The sequence below is a fragment of the Coregonus clupeaformis genome, chromosome 30, assembly GCF_020615455.1.
Source record: "Coregonus clupeaformis isolate EN_2021a chromosome 30, ASM2061545v1, whole genome shotgun sequence".
In the NCBI taxonomy this organism is placed as follows: domain Eukaryota; kingdom Metazoa; phylum Chordata; class Actinopteri; order Salmoniformes; family Salmonidae; genus Coregonus; species Coregonus clupeaformis.
The window spans coordinates 52,181,082-52,201,296 of NC_059221.1; the positions used below are offsets into that span (position 1 = coordinate 52,181,082).

A 20,215-nucleotide genomic window follows, 5' to 3' on the forward strand; every position below is an offset into this window, starting at 1 on the left:
TAATCGTCCCCTACCTCCACCTTCACTTTCGGATTCCCTCGAAGCATCTTCAACCCCCGTTCTCACCTACGGTAGCTAGCCACAGAAGTCAGCTAGCTAGCTGGCTAACTTTTATCAACGTTTTTACTTCTGACACCAATGTAATGACCTGACTAGATCATAAAAGAACAACTGTCCAGACAGAGGATTGAGTTTACGAATGGACGGTTTATTAAACCAACTTTACACAGGCTACTGTTTGGCCGTAGCCCACGCCAAATAAATGAAAGATAACCCACAAGCCAATCGTGACCTTCTCTTGTGAAGCCCAGACGTAAAAAGAGAGAGAACAAAGGCTAAACCTGGTCTTAACTTCCAATGCTCCATCCCCCTGCCCAACCCCCCTCCACGCCACTCCGCCAACCGCCAGGATGCCCGTGATTGGCAGATAGCAGGTTGATTGACATGTCGGACCCCGCGAACACTGGGTACTGGTAGGTACAACACAACCATCTACTAGCCTAACACATAACACACAGCTGTCTGTGCGGGTCGCTACAGTATGATATGACAGTATAATGAATCCAATTACAATTCAGTATGCTGACACATATGAATATTACAATTATGTTCTTTAATGCAGGGCTGACAGACAAGTTCCTTACTTTTTCCCCCTTCCTCTTCCATTTTTGCGGTAATGCTGCAATTATTTGGTTGTCATTTTGTGTAGAGCAGACCTTTCCATGTTTTTCTTAGCTGCATGTGCGACATAACTCCACCAGTCTTACCTGTGATATCATTTACGAAGATTATACCTTTTTTTTTTTATCAAAAAATAATGTTTTTTTTAATCAATTAGTATATTTCAGTTTAACCACAATATTCGTTGCATTATTTGTTCTGTCGTTTCTGGAGGATTAAATTGAAATTGCAACCAACTTTCTATGGCTTGTTTTAGAAATTGTGATATTTCGGAGATTATTTCAAATAACTGAAAGTGTGAGGTTGTAATCATTATAAAGGGGAAAAGGCCATTCTTGAACATGGGGTGAGACAATCAGTTCGGATTTAAGTATAACTTTTGCATGACTGAAGCTTTTAGTGATAGGTTTCCGTTAAAAATACTGAACTAACTTTTAGTGATTGTCTTGTCTAGCTGTCAATCAACCCCCCCTCCCTCCTCAGTCCTAGCAAAATGGCGACGGTTGATGACTGCGATGTGACCATGGATCCTGACATGGAAATACTCAGCGACGAGGAAATGGAGAGGTTCGTTGCGGAAAATGTGTAACAAATGTTACGCATTAGATTTAAGAGTGTTCTCGTGCCATTGTCATGTTATTATAATCTTGGTCTGGCTAGTGTTGGTTGGCCTTTGCTTTGTGTCACACGGGAAGTAGGCCTTGCTAACCGGTTAGCTAATTAACGTTAGCCGTTTTTCTCATCTTTTTTTTTTATCCATACGAACAAAGATAAAGTGGACTTTATCTGTTGTGTTAATGTTACCTAGCCAACAAAGTTAGTCACAGTTTGTGACAGTTTGCATCGACGTGTGTTATGGCTAGCTAACGTTAGCTTGCTAAAGTACTAGCTAGTTGGCTAACTAACGTTAGCTAAGTAGCTAGCTATTTGGGTCGCAAAGCCTATGGTTTTTGTTCTATAATTTTATACAAATGTATTTAGCTAACTAGTTATTTCGCTAGCTAACGTAGATAACTGTTGTTAGTACTATTGCCATGTACCCACGCACGAGCCAGAAAAGTCCCCAAAGTCTAGCCCCACTCCGCCCACTGATTGTCCTCGCAGTGACGTTATATGACCTGAACGATTTAGCAACAGCTGTAAGTTAGGCTTTGCATGAGGTAACTTACTATTGTCTGACATGGTCTTGTTAGTATGCCTGAAGGGTGATCAACTTTTATTTACTGTAATGTTATCCGAGGTTGTCAACTAGGCCTAACTAGACGAGGTTGTCAACTAGGCCTAGCCAGATCCATATATTAATGACTCTGAGCCTAGCTAATGTATGCCCACCCCTAGTATTTATGTCATAACTTTCCTCTTGGCAACAGTGGGGGCCACAAGTTAAACAACCAACTAATTTGTTATGATCAGGTCATACAGGGGTAACTGCCTTGTTTCCTCAAGAACATGAAACATTACAAGGGCAAGGCATTGACTTGGAAAATTGCATTTATTTTCAATTTTGTTTATTTGTCTGCTTTCTTGCTCTGATTGTGATCTGAACTGAAACATTGCGAAGCTTCCAAAAAAAGCTATGGCAGTTGCCCTCTCCCTGGCTTGTCTTGCCATGTGCTCCCTGGTGATCTGCCTCTGTGTATTTCCCACTGAGCTCAGATAGCTGCTCTGTTTGTGAGCTCTACCCATAAAATACCCACGTGGCCACTACCTCTCGGGTCCTCTATTTCCATTGGATGAGACCCCTCACTGCCTGCTGGTATGGCTCTTTCTATGTTTAGATGATTTTGCACAGCTCCTTCCCCCTCCTCTCCCACCAGCAAACCAAGGTTAACTCTTCCAGCATACATGTTTGGAAACTGCAATAGCAGTGTTCAGGAAGCAATCTGATAGGCTATATTCTAGACCTAGATTAGCCCTGGTCTACCACCAGAGTGAATTATGATTTAAAGAAGACCTTTCATCCTATTATTGTCAGTTGTGTTTTGCTTGTCAGCGGTTACGTATAATATGCAGTATCATGTAATAACCTACCTCCTTGCAGTCTGCGATACGGGCTGGGATGAAGTCATTGATTACTCGCCAATGCACCTCGAGGTTTTCCTCTAAGTCCCTTTTCACATTTACTTGGTCTATTTTGTTTCTCTGTGGATGATACAGTACGCCCTGTTAGTGATGGGCATTTGACCTTTTTTGACTGTTCGAGAACGCACGTGATATTTTTCTGAGTACAGTAATCATAATTGCTACATTTGCCTCATTATTCAGTCAATAAAATAAAAAAACAAGTGCCATTTAAGAAGTATTTATTGAAACTGTAATATCAACTGGTTATATTATATCGTGGAACTCAATCTTCAAAAAGGTAGTAACCTCAGCTCTGTGGTGCTTGCGTGTAGAAGCCTATGGCTGTGCAATGGCATAGCCTTGTTTTGTTAATTTAGAAGACAAGACGCTATTATTTTCTGAGCCCTTATCACAGTGAAGACACCTATTTTATAGTAAAAAAACATTATGTAATATAACAGAATAAAATGGAACAGAATAGTGCAAAGTGATTTGCATCTTGCGTCTGGAACCGTTATTCTCAGTGATAATTAGACACAGGGTGCAATTTGGCAAGTTGAAAAACATTTTTCAGAGTTACAAAACAAAATCGTTCTACTTTTAGTTTATTATGCCTGTTCCTTGGAATTTTCCAAATGGATTAACAATGCTACGTTGAACACTGCATGGGGATGAATTTTGGCCATGGCATCTGTTTGGTGAGTAGGCCTAGGCTTAATGATTCTGATTAAAATATGCTCTTTGTCTTAATCAAACTAATGTTTTAGCATATTTTCAGTGTGGAACCTTTCTATGTTTAGGGGGGGTAATAGCCTAGCCTAACCACTTCTAATTGCAAAGTAGGGTCATCACTAACGTTAGTTACCACAGCCACAAAGTCATAAACCCTGCCAGATTTTTAGGGGGTCGATCAGCTTTAATATTGCAGATTGTAGCTTCCATCAATGTAATTATCTGCAACATTTCCAATCCCCCATATTAAAAAAAATATATATATATATTTTACTTTATTTTCACCTAACCCTACCACCCCTCCCCTAATTGGAGTAAACTAATGGAAAACAACACTTGGGCTTCTACTTCCAGCTTGCACATACTATATACACTACTGTTAAAAAATTTATCAGAAATAAAATGTAGACATTGTTAATGTTGTAAATGGCTATTGTAGCTGGAAAAGGCAGATTTTTAATGGAATATCTACATAGGCGTACAGAGGCCCATTATCAGCAACCATCAGTCCTGTTCCAATGGCACGTTGTCTTTGCTAATCCAAGTTGATCATTTTAAAAGGCTAATTGATCATTAGAAAACCCTTTTTCAATTGTTAGCACAGCTGAAAACTGTTGTGCTGGTCCTCTGTAGCTCAGCTGGTAGAGCACGGCGCTTGTAACGCCAAGGTTGTGGGTTCGATCCCCGGGACCACCCATACACAAATAAATGTATGCACGCATGACTGTAAGTCGCTTTGGATAAAAGCGTCTGCTAAATGGCATATTATATTATTTAAAGAATCAATAAAACTGGCCTTCTTGAGACTAGTTGAGTATCTGGAGCATCAGCAATTGTGGGTTCGATTACAGGCTCAAAATGGCCAGAAACAAATAACTTTCTTCTGAAACTCATCAGTCTATTCTTGTTCTGAGAAATGAAGGCTATTCCATGTGAGAAATTGCCAAGAAACTGAAGATCTTGTACAATGCTGTGTACTACTCCCTTCACAGAACAGCGCAAACTGGCTCTAACCAGAATAGAAAGACAGGCCAATAAAAGTAAAAGATTAAGATGGGCAGTCTGAGATATGGCTTTTTCTTTGCAACTCTGCCTAGAAGGTCAGCATCCCGGAGTCGCCTCTTCACTGTTGACGTTGAGACTGGTGTTTTGCAGGTACTATTTAATGAAGCTGCCAGTTGAGGACCTGTGAGGCGCCTGTTTCTCAAACTAGACACTAATGTATTTGTCCTCTTGCTCAGTTGTGCACCAGGGCCTCCCACTCCTCTTTCTATTCTGGTTAGAGCCGGTTTGCGCTGTTCTGTGAAGGGAGTAGTACACAGCGTTGTACGAGATCTTCAGTTTCTTGGCAATTTCTAAGTTTTGAATCCGACATCGTTTTGCGTATCAGTTCATACACCATGTGCCATGTAATTGGTACATCGCAAATCTCTTCCCAGCTATTTTGCTATCTATTATGGCACAGCTGTAAATTTTTGGGTCCTTAAGTGAAACTGGTATACTTTTTTATTTCCTTACTTTTTCCCCCTTCCACTTGCCTCTTCCGTTTTTGCGGTAATGCTGCAATTAGTTGGTTGTAATTTTGGTTAGAGCAGACATTTCATATATTTTTGCCAGCTGCATGTGTGACAACTCCACCAGTCCTATTTATGATGTAATTGACATAAATTTGCCATTTTTTAAAACTCAATTAGTATATTTGAGTTTAACCATTAATATATGTTCTGTCTTTTCTGGTGGATTAAACTGAAATTGCAACCAACTTTCTATGGCTTGTTTTGATAATAAATGAGATTATTTCATTTTCAAATAACCGAAAGTGAGAATAAAGGGAAAAGGCCACACTGTTAACGGTATGCCTAACTGTTAAGACCAAATAGCTCATTTGTATTTTTATGATATAGCCAATTTTGACTTTGTGGCTGTGACAAAGTAGCCTAAGCGGAAAATGATGCAATTATTCCAAAACGCGTGTGTAGAGGGAGCGGTCAGAACGCAATTGAGTGAGCGAGACACAGCGGGGAAAGGGAATTTAGGGAGCAGAACTGTGTGATGCTTGGCTTGGTAAACATTTTTGTTGTACAAATGGAACACTAGAGTCAAAGCAAATTAACGTTGTCTTCAAGACGAAATTGACCAAATAGTTCTACAGTATTTTTTTATCTCTGGTTAAAGATCGAGTTTTGATGTCAGTTTGAGAACTCGATTAGTCATGCCCATCCCTACACCCTGTCATTATGCAATTTCACTCTGAACTCTCTCTTGGGTAATGTCAACAAATAGCCTCATTCTCAAGCTCTTTCTTTGTCTTTTATTTCTCTGTGTGTCATCCAGGGAAGCGGAGAGCTTCAAGGAGCAAGGTAATGCCTACTACATCAAGAAGGATTACTCTGAAGCATTCAACTACTACACCAAGGCCATAGGTAAGGATTCCATCAGTGATATCAACTGCAAAGGATATCTTCTTTATAGAGAGGGGGAACATGTTTGTTTTCTGTGGGTGAGAGGATAATCTATTCTTGTTAACGATGGTGAGTGATTTTTCACTGTGTTCTCGACAGACATGTGTCCTAAGAATGCCAGTTACTATGGAAACCGGGCGGCCACGCTGATGATGCTGAGCCGGCACAGAGAGGCGCTGGAGGACTCCCAGCAGGCAGTGCGGCTCGACGACACTTTCATGAAGGTAGGGTCAACCACCAGACGTAGCACCACCTTGAGTAGCAAGCCTTGAATACCCAGCCTGTACCTAGGCAGACAAGTTAGTCAGACCTTCCGTTTTGTCTCATCTCACAATACAAGAATACATTTGGCAGTTGGATGAGTACAACAGTAAGGTAATGGAAAGATCTGAGTCATGGTTTTTGGGTGGGTCTCCTCCCTCTCCCTGCCTGTGTCAGTGTTCCAGCCTGTTAACTGTGAGTCAACTTTCCCAAAGGGTCATCTACGGGAGGGGAAGTGCCACTTGTCCCTGGGCAACGCCATGGCAGCCAGCCGCTGTTTCCACAGGGTTCTAGAACTGGAGCCTGACAACAGCCAGGCACAGCAGGAGGTGGGTCAGACAGACACAGTCTCAGTCTGGCAGACTAGGTCCTAACAGCAATGCATTGTAAAGAGCTAATTGCTTTACAGTAATTGAAATCCTTTGTTAACTGTGACAGATATTCCATGAGTTTTGCTTAGAATGAGGAAAACATCAGGCAGCAGCTTCCTTATATAAAAGCATAAGTTTGACTTATGTTTGGATCTATTTCCAGGTAAAGAATGCAGATTCCGTCCTGGAGTATGAAAAGATGGCTGAAATAGGATTTGAAAAGCGTGACTTCAGGATGGTAGGCTCTTGGCTGCATGTTGTCTTTTATCAAACAAATTGTTATCCTTATTTGGGGGAATGGGCAGATTGGTGCTAGATTTGATATGACAGTGTTTCTCTCTCTGGACTGTGCAGGTTGTGTTCTGCATGGACCGTGCCCTGGAGTCAGCCTCAGCCTGCCATCGGTTCAAGGTGCTGAAAGCAGAGTGTCTGGCCATGCTGGGGCGCTACCCAGAGGCCCAGTCGGTAGCCAGGTATACAAGACATTGTTGGAACCTGGAAAACCATTCAATAAAGGCAATTTCCCTAGCTGATGCACACCATTGGAAATGCATGTTGTCATATAAGACTTGTTTCTTTATCTTCCTCTCTCAGTGATATCCTGCGGATGGACTCTACTAATGGCGATGCCCTGTACGTCCGTGGTCTCTGTCTGTACTATGAGGACTGTATTGACAAGGCTGTCCAGTTCTTTGTCCAGGCCCTGCGCATGGCCCCTGACCATGAGAAGGCTCGCCTGGCCTGCAGAGTGAGTCCACCTTCCACCAGGACTCTAGCCCTGCAATTAGACTCAACTAACCTGCCCAATAATGATGCTAATGTGGACTAATTGCCTCCATCCTTTCCTTTGTAAGAGGAAGCCACAGAACACTATAACCAATTCTGTCTCCACTACTGGCTTGCTGACACATTAAGTTTGCAGAGGTTGCTAAGTGCTGTCTCTTTTCCACCCAGAATGCCAAAGCACTCAAAGCCAAGAAGGAGGATGGGAACAAGGCCTTCAAGGATGGGAACTATGATGCGGCCTACGAGCTGTACTCTGAGGCCCTGACCATAGACCCCAACAACATCAAAACCAATGCTAAGCTCTTCTGTAACAGGGGCACCGTGGGATCTAAGGTGAGGCTCAAACACACAGCACCAGGAGGAGAACCCCTCTTATCTGACATACCTTGTTATCTTGTCTTATGCAGCCACAGTGTTTCTGCCATCTTGGTCCCCAGTTCCCTTCGGCCAAATATTTTCTTAGATCGTCTTCATTAAAAGGCTCTCTGTAAGCTTGCAAATGAGGTATTGCTGTGTTTGATTATACTGTGGTTGTTTGGCCTTTTCAGCCAGGCAGCTGATATTTGATACCTGTAGGGCCCTGCATTTCTTTCTTGCCTTATTCTGTCGTTTTCCAAAATTCAGTTTTTCCAGGGTTCAGTTTTTGCTCTCCAAATCACTTTATATATATATATATATATATATATCATATTATTTTCAGGAGACCACTTTTGAGGTCTGGGGAAAATCTAAGAAATTTAGATTTTTGGGTGTAGTTACCCTTTAATTCAACTGTGCACAAGTTAGGGACTCATGTGATTGCAGAGTATGCTAAACAAATGGCTACTGGATTGCTGCAAATAATCCATGATATCATTCTGCCAGGTAGGCTGGCATAAGCTACTTTGTAGTAAATGTTTAATTGAAGGTTTTTGGGAAAGCCTTTCCATCTACCAGAAGATCATTGCTAACGGCTACACAAAGTGGTAGACAAACACGCACATACAAACGGGCATTCCTGTGCCGTGGCCGATTCAGAAAGTTGAAATAAAATCAGAATCACTGATGCATGTTTATAATAATCTTGGACAAATTAATGCATTTTCTAATAAGTTCAATACATTTTAGAATGTTGTTGAATTCTGTTTTAATGTCTGGATTCCGTGATTCCATCCGCAACACATATTTTATAGGGCCTTCTATCTGTATAACTCTGCTCAAAATGTCTCCTGGCAGCATGTAGCTCGTGAGATTGTAAATCCTCCAGGAAGTCACTCATATGGACCAATGTAGCGCTACTGTATTAGCTGTGAAGGTGGCCTTCTGCATGGGCATTTGCATTCTCTCTCTCTCACACGTGCGCACACACTCTCCAATGCACAGATGCCTGCCACACACTCACACTCACACACCTCTCATTCAGTGAGGCCCCTCTTACTGTGTATTTTTAGCAGTGCTCTGCACTTTGCTTCATTTTCTCTATCTAGAACTAGGCCAGCATCTCTCCTCTTTTTTTCCCTCTTTTTTTTTTCTGTCACACGCTTCCTTACACAGTCCCCAGTCCCCTTACTCTTTTCTCTTTTATTTCTGTTTTTTTTCCCTTTCAAAGCTGAAAAAAATAGACCAGGCCATTGAAGACTGCACAAAGGCAATTAAGCTGGATGAGACCTACATCAAGGCCTATTTACGGAGAGCGCAGTGGTACGTCAATCAATCTTAGTTTCCTAACAATATGTTCATAGTGGTTATTTGAGCATGCAAGAATATGTAAGATAAATAGTTTATTATATGGAGATTAATTTGATTGGATATGCTTATGATCCCTAAAGCTTGTTTCTATATCTCTGTGTGTTCAGTTACTTGGACAAGGAGGAGTACGATGAGGCTGTGAGGGATTATGAGAAGGTCTACCAGACGGAGAAAACAAAAGGTATGTCTGTGTCTCATTAGTGTGACTCAACCACCCCTCTCTCCATCCCAGCAACCACGCTACCTCTCTGTCTGGGTCCTGTTGCTTCACACTCCTGTTTCCCCCCACACCCTGTTATGACACAATGTCTGAGGTGTTTGTCTCTGAGGGCTGGAATTAGAGTATAGCTCCTCCTGCTGCTACGGTGCCCAAACTGCTCTTGGTTATTAATACTATTGGTGTCGTCTCACTCTGAACTCCTTTCCTTAGAACACAAGCACCTCTTGAAGAATGCACAGTTGGAGCTGAAGAAGAGCAAGCGGAAAGATTACTACAAGGTGCTGGGAGTGGACAAGAACGCCACCGAGGACGAGATCAAGAAGGCTTATCGCAAACGGGCCCTCATGCACCATCCAGGTAGCTAAGAGAGCCCATCTCTCAGTTCAACTATCCAGTCTATTTTACTGTTATAATATAAGCAATATGTCAGGAGGTGTATTTCAATGCAAAGGGAAAACAAAACATTTAACTCAGTCTCTCTGTGCTCCTGTACTTTTCTTCTCTAATTTCCCCTGACTGATGGCCCTGGTCGCTCTCTCTCGCTCTCTCTCTCGCGTGCTCTCTCACTCTCTCTCACTCTCTCTCGCTCTCAGACCGTCACAGCTCGGCCAGTGCTGAGGTTCAGAAGGAAGAGGAGAAGAAGTTTAAGGAGGTGGGCGAGGCATTCACCGTGCTGTCTGACCCTAAGAAGAAATCCCGCTATGACAGTGGTCACGATCTGGAGGACGACACAGGCAACATGGGAGGTGAGGACTGGAGATGAGCAGGGGAACCCCTTTCAAGGGAGGGCGTGGGGAGGATGGAAAGTAGAGGGGCTGCTTTAGGGACATTTCCGAGATTTTTTAAAATCCTAGGCTGTTTTAAAGCTGTAATCCGTTATTGGATGAAACTACCACGTCCGTTTGTGAAATTACCACAACAAAGAAGTTACATCAAACGCATCAGTTCACGCACGATAGAAGAGCAGAATATCTACTGCGATGTATTATTATTTTACCACGATGCTGGCTGCTCCTCTGCTCTGTTTCATCAACAAAACAACAACAAAGGTGCTGGGGTGAAAAGTATTTCAGCTTTAACAGGTGCTAAATTACTCTCACTATTACTTGACTTGACTTGATTAAAACACCAACTGGGTTCAGACATTTTATATTTCAGAGCTGTAAACGGGTGTTTACCACATTCATTTTACAGTTAGTTTTGTAAGATTGTACTGGCTGTTTCCCTCAGTTGTGATGTTGATCCTCATGTGTTTCTGTCCCCAGCAGATTTTGATGCCAACAACATTTTCAAGGCATTCTTTGGTGGTGGTGGAGGCGGCCAGGGCTATAGTTTCGAAGCTAATCAATGTATGTATACAAACAGCTGTAGGAAACAACAGTACTTTTTCAAATTTTTATGATTTAACAAATAATAAATTCAGCATATTTCAGATTCTGTTTAACAATTGACACTTTTTTTGTTTAATGTTGCAGCATCCGGACCAGGAAATTTTTTCTTCCAGTTTGGTTAATTGGAGGATAAAAGTACTTATACAGTAGCTCAATCATGGACTCTATTCAAATGGATTCACCCCCCCAACTCCACCCTCATTTTAATTTGTCTGGCTGTTTCTCAGTTGGCCTCTGTCATTACCTGAACGAATAACGCTATCAAATCACATCATGCAACAAACAAATGACTCAAGGATCCATAGAAGACTAATACTATTTGGATATTTTATTTAATTTTGTCAAACAATAAAAACACTGAAATTCGATTTGTATAAAAAGAACGTTGGCCCATAAAAGTATGAATCATAATGGAACTTTGAAACAGGACTGTGCAGATATCTGGCCTTCTGAAGGCTCAGGCCAAGATGTGACTTCAAGATGGGGAAATCTGAGAAAAACCTGGGGACCTACAAACCTCCTTTATCCGCCTACACTTGACCTACTGTCCAAGCAGTATTCAAAGCATGCATATCTTGCCCAGTATTTAATGGTGCAAAATACCATGGGCAACTGAACAACTTGCATGTTGTGGGCAGCCTACTTCTATACCCAACAACCAAAAGATGACTTAGCAGCTGTGGATGATTGCTTAATGAAAGTGGTCTCCATTTCATCATGTTATATGAACAGTTAGCTCTCATTTTATTTTCCATAACAGCCTGGGGTAAATAGAGTTACATCCATAAACTACTGCTTAAGTACAGTCAGAAGATGACTATAGATGGCTGTGCTGGTGTACTATGCCAGGTGGGTTGCCATCGTGTGGTCAGCTTCCTCACCACAGGTTTTATGTTCGATGTTGCCATTCACCGGTTGCTGCATTGTACATTTTACTGAAATGTAAAGTGTTCATTTGTGTTCATAGTTTGACTGTTTTCTTTTTATGTATATTTATTGTAAATTGGCTGTCTCATAGAGCCACTACCAGGAGATGAGGATGCTCCTCTATTATGGAAAATACTGAAAAGGGGCACCAAGGAACAACATCCTTTTGGCACAAACTCAGGAAATGAATTTGGTTGTGCTTGCCATATATCAGATACTGTGTAGACGTTTATATATTTTACTGCCTGTGTACCCTAGTATGCTGAACGCAAGCCACCGCTCAGTCAACCAGTACAGTAAGTACCATCTCACTCACTGCACACAAATGATGTATACAGTCTATGATTGGGGTTATCTAGAATGTGTCTAGGAAAATTGTCAAATGAGTTAACATCTTATTTTTCCCATGCTGTTTAAAAGTATACCACAGTATAATGTATAGGTTGTCTATGGGCTATGACCCTAGCAGTATTCAACTATTCAGTTCCACTGCCCTGTTTAAATTGTGCAGCTAATATAAAAAAAGAGCTTATCATACAATTGCTATGACATTGTGGATGGTAGAGGTTTAGATTTTTTTTTATTTAAGATCTCTTGGTGCACTCTCATGAAGCCCTCAACAGTCTTGACTATGGAGTCTTTATCCAACAGCCATGTAAATAAAGTAGGCCTCTCCTTGTTTCCCCCTTCAATTGTCCCTTTTGTCAATGTTTGTATTGCATTTTTATTTTATTTCCTTTGGCCTTGTTCTTTTCCAGGTGTACCCAAGCTCAAAGAAAGTGCTAAGAACTACATATTTTGGGATGCAAGACACTTATTTTTTGTGGTGTTTTGGAGAGATGGCAGGTGGTGATTTGCATATGGGTAAAAAACAACAACATATATTTAACTGTTTGGCGGTAATAAGATTAAAGCAATCAACATTAAATCACCCTTTTCATCTGTTTCTAGTCCAGACAGGGCCGCTCTCTAAATGACCTGACGGTTTTCACTAGATAGCACAGCCACAAAGTAAAATTTGGATATATTGTAAAAATTCATGAAAACAAACATTTGCATTTTGGTCTTCAGAGTTAGGCATAAGATTAACAGTGTGGCTAAGGTTAGGTTTAAAATCACATTTAAAGAAGATAAATTGTGGAAATGGGCGGGGTTGATGTCTTTCTGGCTGTGGTAACTAGTGACGACATAGAATGACCCCCCCCACCCCCCGGAGAGACTTGTTAGGCTGGTTGCTAGGATACCACTGATGGGACTTTGTTGAAACTAGACGAAGGCCCTTGCTTGCTAGCATAGCATTGGATGTTTTTTTATTGCAAAAATGTATGACAATGAAGGAGACAAAAGACCCAAAAGTACATTTTCTACTTACATGGCCGAGGGGGAGCAGTTGTACCACAAAGGAGAGTATGTCAAAGCCATTGAAAGCTACTCTACGGTACGGCTTTACTCTGGGTGTTGGTAACTAGCAGCATTTTCGGCAGTTACGTTAGCTAACAGTGGGAGAGAGGATTGGCAGCAGGAAGAGTTGCAGGGAGGACTAATGTGTTGCTTCGTTCGTAACCAAGTGTTAAATGGGAATTTACCACATACGACTGCAAAAAATTAACTTGAACAGCCCTCCAACTGGTAGCGAACTTAATTATACTAGTGGGGAAACTCGTCTATCACATCCTGAGCTCTGGCCCCCACGTCACCTATGAAAATGACCTCGATAACAGCATTTTCGGCAGTTGAATGCAACAACAAATCATTCTTTATAAAAATCAATCTATTAATGTTTTTTTAAACCCTATAATGTGTTTACAAGCATGATAGCTGTACTTTTAGTTCATGGTTTACGCAGGTTGTTGAGTGGTTATAACGTGGATATAACGCGAATGTCTACCTAGGAACCCAAAGGTTGCATGTTCAAACCTCATCACTGAATACTTTCCAAATGCACTGTATATTAGCAAATACTTTAGCTACCATTTGTGTTTTTTGTCATTGAAATTCACAGGAGAATGTCACAAGCAGTTCACATTTGCTTGCATGATGAGGATACAGTGGCTTGCATTTTTCCTATTTTGTTGCCTTACAACCTGGAATTAAAATTGATTTTTTGGGGGGGTTGTATCATTTGATTTACACAACATGCCTACCACTTTGAAGATACAAAATATTTTTCCCTTGTGAAACAAACAAGAAATAAGACAAAGAAACAACTTGAGCATGCATAACTATTCAACCCCTCCCCCTCCCCCTCTATAAGCTTGGCACATCTAGCCACTGGTATTTTTGCCCATTCTTCAAGGCAAAACTGCTCCAGCTCCTTCAAGTTGGATGGGTTCCGCTGGTGTACAGCAATCTTTAAGTCATACCACAGATTCTCAATTGGATTGAGGTCTGGGCTTTGACTAGGCCATTCCAAGATTTAAATGTTTCCCCTTAAACCACTCGAGTGTTGCTTTAGCAGTATGCTTAGGGTCATTGTCCTGCTGGAAGGTGAACCTCCGTCCCAGTCTCAAATCCCTGGAAAACTGAAACAGGTTTCCCTCATGAATTTTCCCTTTATTTAGCGCCATCCATCATTCCTTCAATTCTGACCAGTTTCCCAGTCCCTGCCGATGAAAAACATCCCCACAGCATGATGCTGGTGTTCTCGGGGTGATGAGAGGTGTTGGGTTTGTGCCAGACATAGCGTTTTCCTTGACGGCCAAAAAGCTCAATTTTAGTCTCGTCTGACAAGAGTACCTTCTTCCATATGTTTGGGGAGTCTCCCACATGCCTTTTGGCGAACACCAAACGTGTTTGCTTATTTTTTTCTTTAAGCATTGGCTTTTTTCTGGACACTCTTCCGTAAAGCCCAGCTCTGTGGAGTGTACGGCTTAAAGTGGTCCTATGGACAGATACTCCAATCTCCGCTGTGGAGCTTTGCAGCTCCTTCGGGGTTATCTTTGGTCTCTTTGATGCCTCTCTGATTAATGTCCTCCTTTCCTGGTCTGTGAGTTTTGGTGGGCGGCCCTCTCTTGGCAGGTTTGTTGTGGTGCCATATTCTTTCCATTTTTTAATAATGGATTTAATGGTGCTCCATGGGATGTTCAAAGTTTTTGATATTTTTTTTATAACCCAACCCTGATCTGTACTTCTCCACAACTTTGTCCCTGACCTGTTTGGAGAGCTCCTTGGTCTTCATGGTGCCCCTTGCTTAGTGGTGTTGCACACTCTGGGGCCTTTCAGAACAGGTGTATATATACGGAGATCATGTGACAGATCATGTGACACAGATTGCACACAGGTGGACTTTATTTAACTAATTATGTGACTTCTGAAGGTAATTGGTTGCACCAGATCGTATTTAGGGGCGTCATAGCAAAGGGGGTGAATAAATATGCAGGCACCACTTTTCCGTTATTAATTTTTTAGAATTTTCTGAAACAAGTTATTTTTTGCATTTCACTTCACCAATTTGGACTATTTTGTGTATGTCCATTACATGAAACCCAAATAAAAATCAATTTAAATTACAGGTTGTAATGGAACAAAATAGGAAAAACGCCAAGGGGGATGAATACTTTTGTTTATGCTAAGCAAATGTGAACTGATGGGCCATCAGTGCGGAATAGGCTAGACTAGAATGGTATAGAACAGAATAGCATTGATTAGAATAGAATAGAGAAGGATTAGCTGGTGTGTTCATAATTTGTCTTTCATTTCTAAATTAATACTGGAAATCTTAAATACTCTGGCTTTAATAATAATAATAAAAAGGATCTTCCCTGGAATCTGTTGAGAGGTAAGGAGGCACATTAACTTGTGGTAAGTTGTTTGTAGAAAAAAAGGACTTTGAATACCACTTGTGCAGTAGGCACTCAAATGTCTTCCAATAAATATATATTATTCATTAGTGAGAAGAAATGTATAGACTGACAACTCGTGAATTGTTGAGGAAATTGAGTGTAGCCGATAGACTGACATTTCGACTGAATAAGGTTGAACTGCATGCTGTTTAATTTGTGTTTAAAAAAACTGTTAATGATTCAAATTTCAGCATTTTAGTCAAGACTATGTGTGTGCTTTGTGCGTTCTGGACAAGTCTCTGCGCCTCTCGAACGCTCTGGAAAGACGATAACTTTCATTTGCTGCGCTTGCAACGCATGTGCCTCGCAGCGTACGTCATCGCACAGGAACGCTGCGCTCTCGTTCGAGAAATGTCTAGAAATCATGAGGGATATTTTTTAGGCAATGGGGATAGTATATATTCTGGTGAAGTTCATTCCGTTTCAAACATCGACTCAACGAGAATACTAAAGGGAAAAGAAAGCAAGGAAAGAGAAGAGCCACTATCAACAGACCTCTACATTTATAAACTGTAAGTAACTCAGGCTGTGACAGTTAAACTTTATAGAAATAGAAAATTATGCTATGTTGGTTGTGTCGACATAGCCGATTTAGCTATAACATTATGCCAGAATATTTGGTTTACTAATAAATAAATAATATTATAAAGATATCATATTATAATAGTCATCCATTTATTATGTTATTTCATTGGACTGACTAGGCCTATATTCACCATGTTTTCTAGCATATTATTATTTTATTATATTTTAGTTCTTTATTCGTTTTAAGAAAATCAGCTCTAATTCTTTGAAGATAACACAATATTATTCAGGAGGGTTCATAGAAAAAATGTAGGCCTGTTGTAAAAATAGTTTCTCTGTAATAGATTAGCAGAAATGATTGTGTCTGCCATTGTCTTTGTTAAACCCCATTGAAGATGTGCCTGGCCAGTATTAGTGTATAACACTTATATATATATATATATATATATTAATCTCATTAATAAATAACACAAACATTGACAACAGTGTTATTATAAGACCTGGGTTCAAATGCTTATTATTGAATTTCAATGATTTTCAAAAACCGGTACATTTTGAAATATAAGTAGTTGAATTTTGGAATGTATTTGGAATTACATTTGGAAAGTATTGGCATGTATTTGAAAATACTCAAATACACAGACAAGTGTATTTTCAAATAATAATATTTAAATACTCCATGCATTTGAACCCAGGATTGTTTGGTCCTAGGGGTATTTGAAATGTATTTAGAAACAAGTATTTGAAAATAGTTTCAAATAGAATTTATATGAAATTATTAGAAAATACTTTAAATAGAAGTGGCCACATTATTTGAAAATACTAAAATACACAGAAAATAAGCATTACAAATACTTAAATACGCATGTATTTGAACCCAGGTCTGGTTGTTATTCAAGTATATTTAGGCTAACATCACTGTTGGTGGAGGTTTTCGTAGAATAATATCAATTTCTAAAATATTATTTCATTATTTTGTAGGCAACTAACTCCACACCATCAAGATGTCATCAGCTAAAGGCCTGTCTATCGGCATTGACCTGGGCACCACCTACTCCTGTGTGGGGGTGTTCCAGCATGGCAAAGTGGAGATCATCGCTAACGACCAGGGCAACAGGACCACGCCCAGCTATGTGGCCTTCACAGACACTGAGAGACTCATCGGAGACGCAGCACGACTCACAGAGACAGGCCACTAAGGACGCTGGAGTGATCGCTGGGCTGAATGTGCTGAGGATCATCAACGAGCCCACGGCGGCAGCCGTCGCCTACGGCATGGACAAAGGCAAGTCCAGGGAACGCAACGTCCTGATTTTTGACCTGGGTGGGGGCACCTTCGACGTGTCGATCCTGACCATCGAGGATGGGATCTTTGAGGTGAAGGCCACGGCTGGGGACACTCACCTGGGAGGGGAGGACTTTGACAACCGCCTGGTCAGTCACTTTGTGGAGGAGTTCAAGAGGAAACACAAAAAGGACATCAGCCAGAACAAGCGGGCTCTGAGGAGGCTGAGGACAGCCTGCGAGAGGGCCAAGAGAACACTGTCCTCCAGCTCCCAGGCCAGCATTGAGATTGACTCCCTCTTTGAGGACATCGACTTCTACACCTCCATCACCAGGGCTCGTTTTGAGGAGATGTGTTCGGACCTCTTCAGGGGAACCCTGGAGCCTGTGGAGAAAGCCCTCAGGGACGCCAAGATGGACAAGGCCCAGATCCATGACGTCGTCCTGGTCGGAGGCTCCACCCGGATCCCCAAGGTCCAGAAGCTCCTGCAGGACTTTTTCAACGGCCGAGAGCTAAACAAGAGCATCAACCCAGACGAGGCGGTGGCCTACGGCGCTGCCATCCAGGCAGCCATCTTGTCTGGCGACAAGTCTGAGAACGTCCAGGACCTGCTGCTGCTGGATGTGGCTCCCCTGTCCCTGGGCATCGAAACTGCCGGAGGGGTCATGACCGCTTTGATCAAACGCAACACTACCATCCCATCCAAACAGACCCAGACCTTCACCACTTACTCCGACAACCAGCCCGGGGTCATGATCCAGGTCTATGAGGGAGAGAGAGCCATGACCAAGGACAACAACCTCCTGGGGAAGTTTGAGCTCTCTGGGATCCCCCCTGCCCCATGAGGAGTCCCTCAGATCGAGGTGACCTTCGACATCGACGCCAACGGCATTCTTAACGTATCAGCAGTGGACAAGAGCACGGGCAAAGAGAACAAGATCACCAACGACAAGGGGCGGCTCAGCAAAGAGGATATTGAGAGGATGGTGCAGGATGCTGACAAATACAAAGCTGAGGATGACGCACAGAGGGAGAAGATAGCAGCCAAGAACTCCCTGGAGTCGTACGCCTTCAATATGAAGAGCAGCGTGGAGGACGACAACATAAAAGGCAAGATCAGCGAGGTGGACAAAAAGAAAGTGGTGGACAGGTGTGACCAGACCATTTCCTGGTTGGAGAACAACCAGCTGGGCAACAAAGAGGAGTATGAGCATCAGCTAAAGGAGCTGGAGAACGTGTGCCAGCCTATCATTACCAAGCTGTACCAGCAGGGAGGGATGCCCACAGGTTGCTGTGGAGATCAGGCACGGACCAGCTCTGGTGCCAGCTCCCAAAGCCCAACCATTGAAGAGGTTGACTAAAGTGAGGGATTTGTATAAAGGACTTTTCTAAATGCATTAGTATCACTGCAAACAATTTGCTATTGAGGAAATACGTTGTACTTCTACTGATTTCTACCGGTTAAAATGTTAATGCATTTTTATGGCTCAGTACTATTTAGGAAGTGCTTTATATATTTATTGGTTGTACTGTAAAGATGACAATAGATAAACATACTGAAAGATACAAGAAAACACACTGGTGATGTAAATCTGTTATTTCATACTATATTGCATTGCTAAGACATTGCAAATAAAATGTATTGAAATAAGTTTCTAGGTCTGTTGGCTGTTTCCTTGAATTCCTTCTCATCATAACAGATTCAGTATTCACATTTTTATAATATTTTTTACACAATACCATGAAATATTGTAAACAAAACTTTGATAGACAGCTAAACCACCAGAGAGAGGAGAACAGGTGAAGACACCCTAATGGCCACAATGTTTAGCCTATCAAGTCTTTATTCTGCGATAACATCTGATACAATCACTATGGTCCTTCTTGGAAAAAGAGGCACAAATACATTTGATTGACATTTGATTTTCCCTGGAAAAGTACAATAATTAAATTTCTGTCACATATAAAAAAAACAATTACAGGTCACATTTCCTTACTTTGTGCTCATTGGTGTCAAGCTCAGAGAACCAAATACTGTAAAAAGTTATTGATTTTGGAGTATTTAAAGTGGAACTGACAGCGTTTTAACTTCTTTGCAGATATGAAACAAACAGACAATCATTATATCAGTAAAAAAATATCAAATTCCCAGTTTATGTTTCAAAACCAACTTTATAAGAGGTTTTAGAAATATGTTATATTTGACTCAAAATTCCACGACGTAGAGTAAGACATTGTTGGCAGAATAGATGGATGCAGTTCAATGAATGATTAATATAATTCACCAGTACATTTCTTGGTAGTCCAAAAAATATTGCTATCAGGTTGTAAATTACAGCTGGCCTAGTACATTGTTTGCTGGCGCCACCCATTCGGGATGCACCGTTTCAGATTCAATGACTTAATATTTTCAACAAAAACGGTTGACTGTAATTAAGGCTGGGTATGTCAATACAATAACACTATAGGGTGTTCACCCATAACATTATTATTTAATTAAATGAAAAACATGCTTTAAGTTAAAATGTTACAACAACCTATAGCTAAGTTTGTATTATTTTGAGTTATTAAATACTTTTTGATTAGGGTCACAGCATATTATGCACATCTGCCAGCATAGCAGCAAAGGCTGGACAAATTATTTATCTATTTTGTTTTAAAACGTTAAAATGCTATATACAGCATATGTACAAAAGTGGACATTACAAAGGGCCATATTTCTTCTAATAAAACAATGGCCAGTTTGGGTCGCAGATGCACGTAAAAAAATAAAAAATAAAATAGGCTGGCCCGCAAATTTGTTGTGTTCTTTCAATATGGCCCGTGCGCTGATTGAGTTTGACACCCCTGGGTTAGCGTATCTATTTATGTAACTAGCTGTTTATTTAGCAAGCTAAAAGCACGGAGCCTAACGTTAGCTATCTAGCTGCTGTGAGGATG

At 41.2% G+C, this 20,215-nt stretch overlaps 1 protein-coding gene and 1 pseudogene across 2 annotated transcripts; both read left to right on the top strand.

Moving 5' to 3' along the window:
• The first annotated feature begins 1,152 nt into the window (after positions 1-1,152).
• Positions 1,153-12,315, top strand: LOC121569588 (dnaJ homolog subfamily C member 7). 2 transcript variants are annotated; one of them, XM_045209666.1, is made up of 14 exons: positions 1,153-1,248; positions 5,812-5,900; positions 6,039-6,163; positions 6,416-6,529; positions 6,735-6,809; positions 6,926-7,044; positions 7,166-7,319; positions 7,526-7,690; positions 8,946-9,037; positions 9,193-9,266; positions 9,516-9,662; positions 9,899-10,051; positions 10,571-10,654; positions 10,781-12,315. In XM_045209666.1, the coding sequence occupies exons 1-14, from the start codon at positions 1,175-1,177 to the stop codon at positions 10,816-10,818; spliced, it is 1,503 nt and encodes a 500-aa protein (XP_045065601.1). In that variant the 5' UTR covers positions 1,153-1,174; the 3' UTR covers positions 10,819-12,315. The 2 variants fall into 2 exon arrangements, with proteins under 2 accessions (XP_045065601.1, XP_045065602.1); XM_045209667.1 differs by having other exon boundaries at positions 10,574-10,654.
• Positions 12,316-15,846: 3,531 nt separating this feature from the next.
• On the top strand, positions 15,847-18,853 carry LOC123482322 (annotated as a pseudogene).
• Positions 18,854-20,215: the final 1,362 nt, after the last annotated feature.

Excerpts from the sequence above, each read along its gene's own strand:
- LOC121569588 (XM_045209666.1), top strand. The coding sequence starts at position 1,175 with ATGGCGACGGTTGATGACTGCGATGTGACCATGGATCCTGACATGGAA. Across the intron at positions 6,810-6,925 it reads AAAAGCGTGACTTCAGGATG|GTTGTGTTCTGCATGGACCG; the intron begins GTAGGCTCTTGG and ends TGGACTGTGCAG. Across the intron at positions 7,045-7,165 it reads GAGGCCCAGTCGGTAGCCAG|TGATATCCTGCGGATGGACT; the intron begins GTATACAAGACA and ends TTCCTCTCTCAG.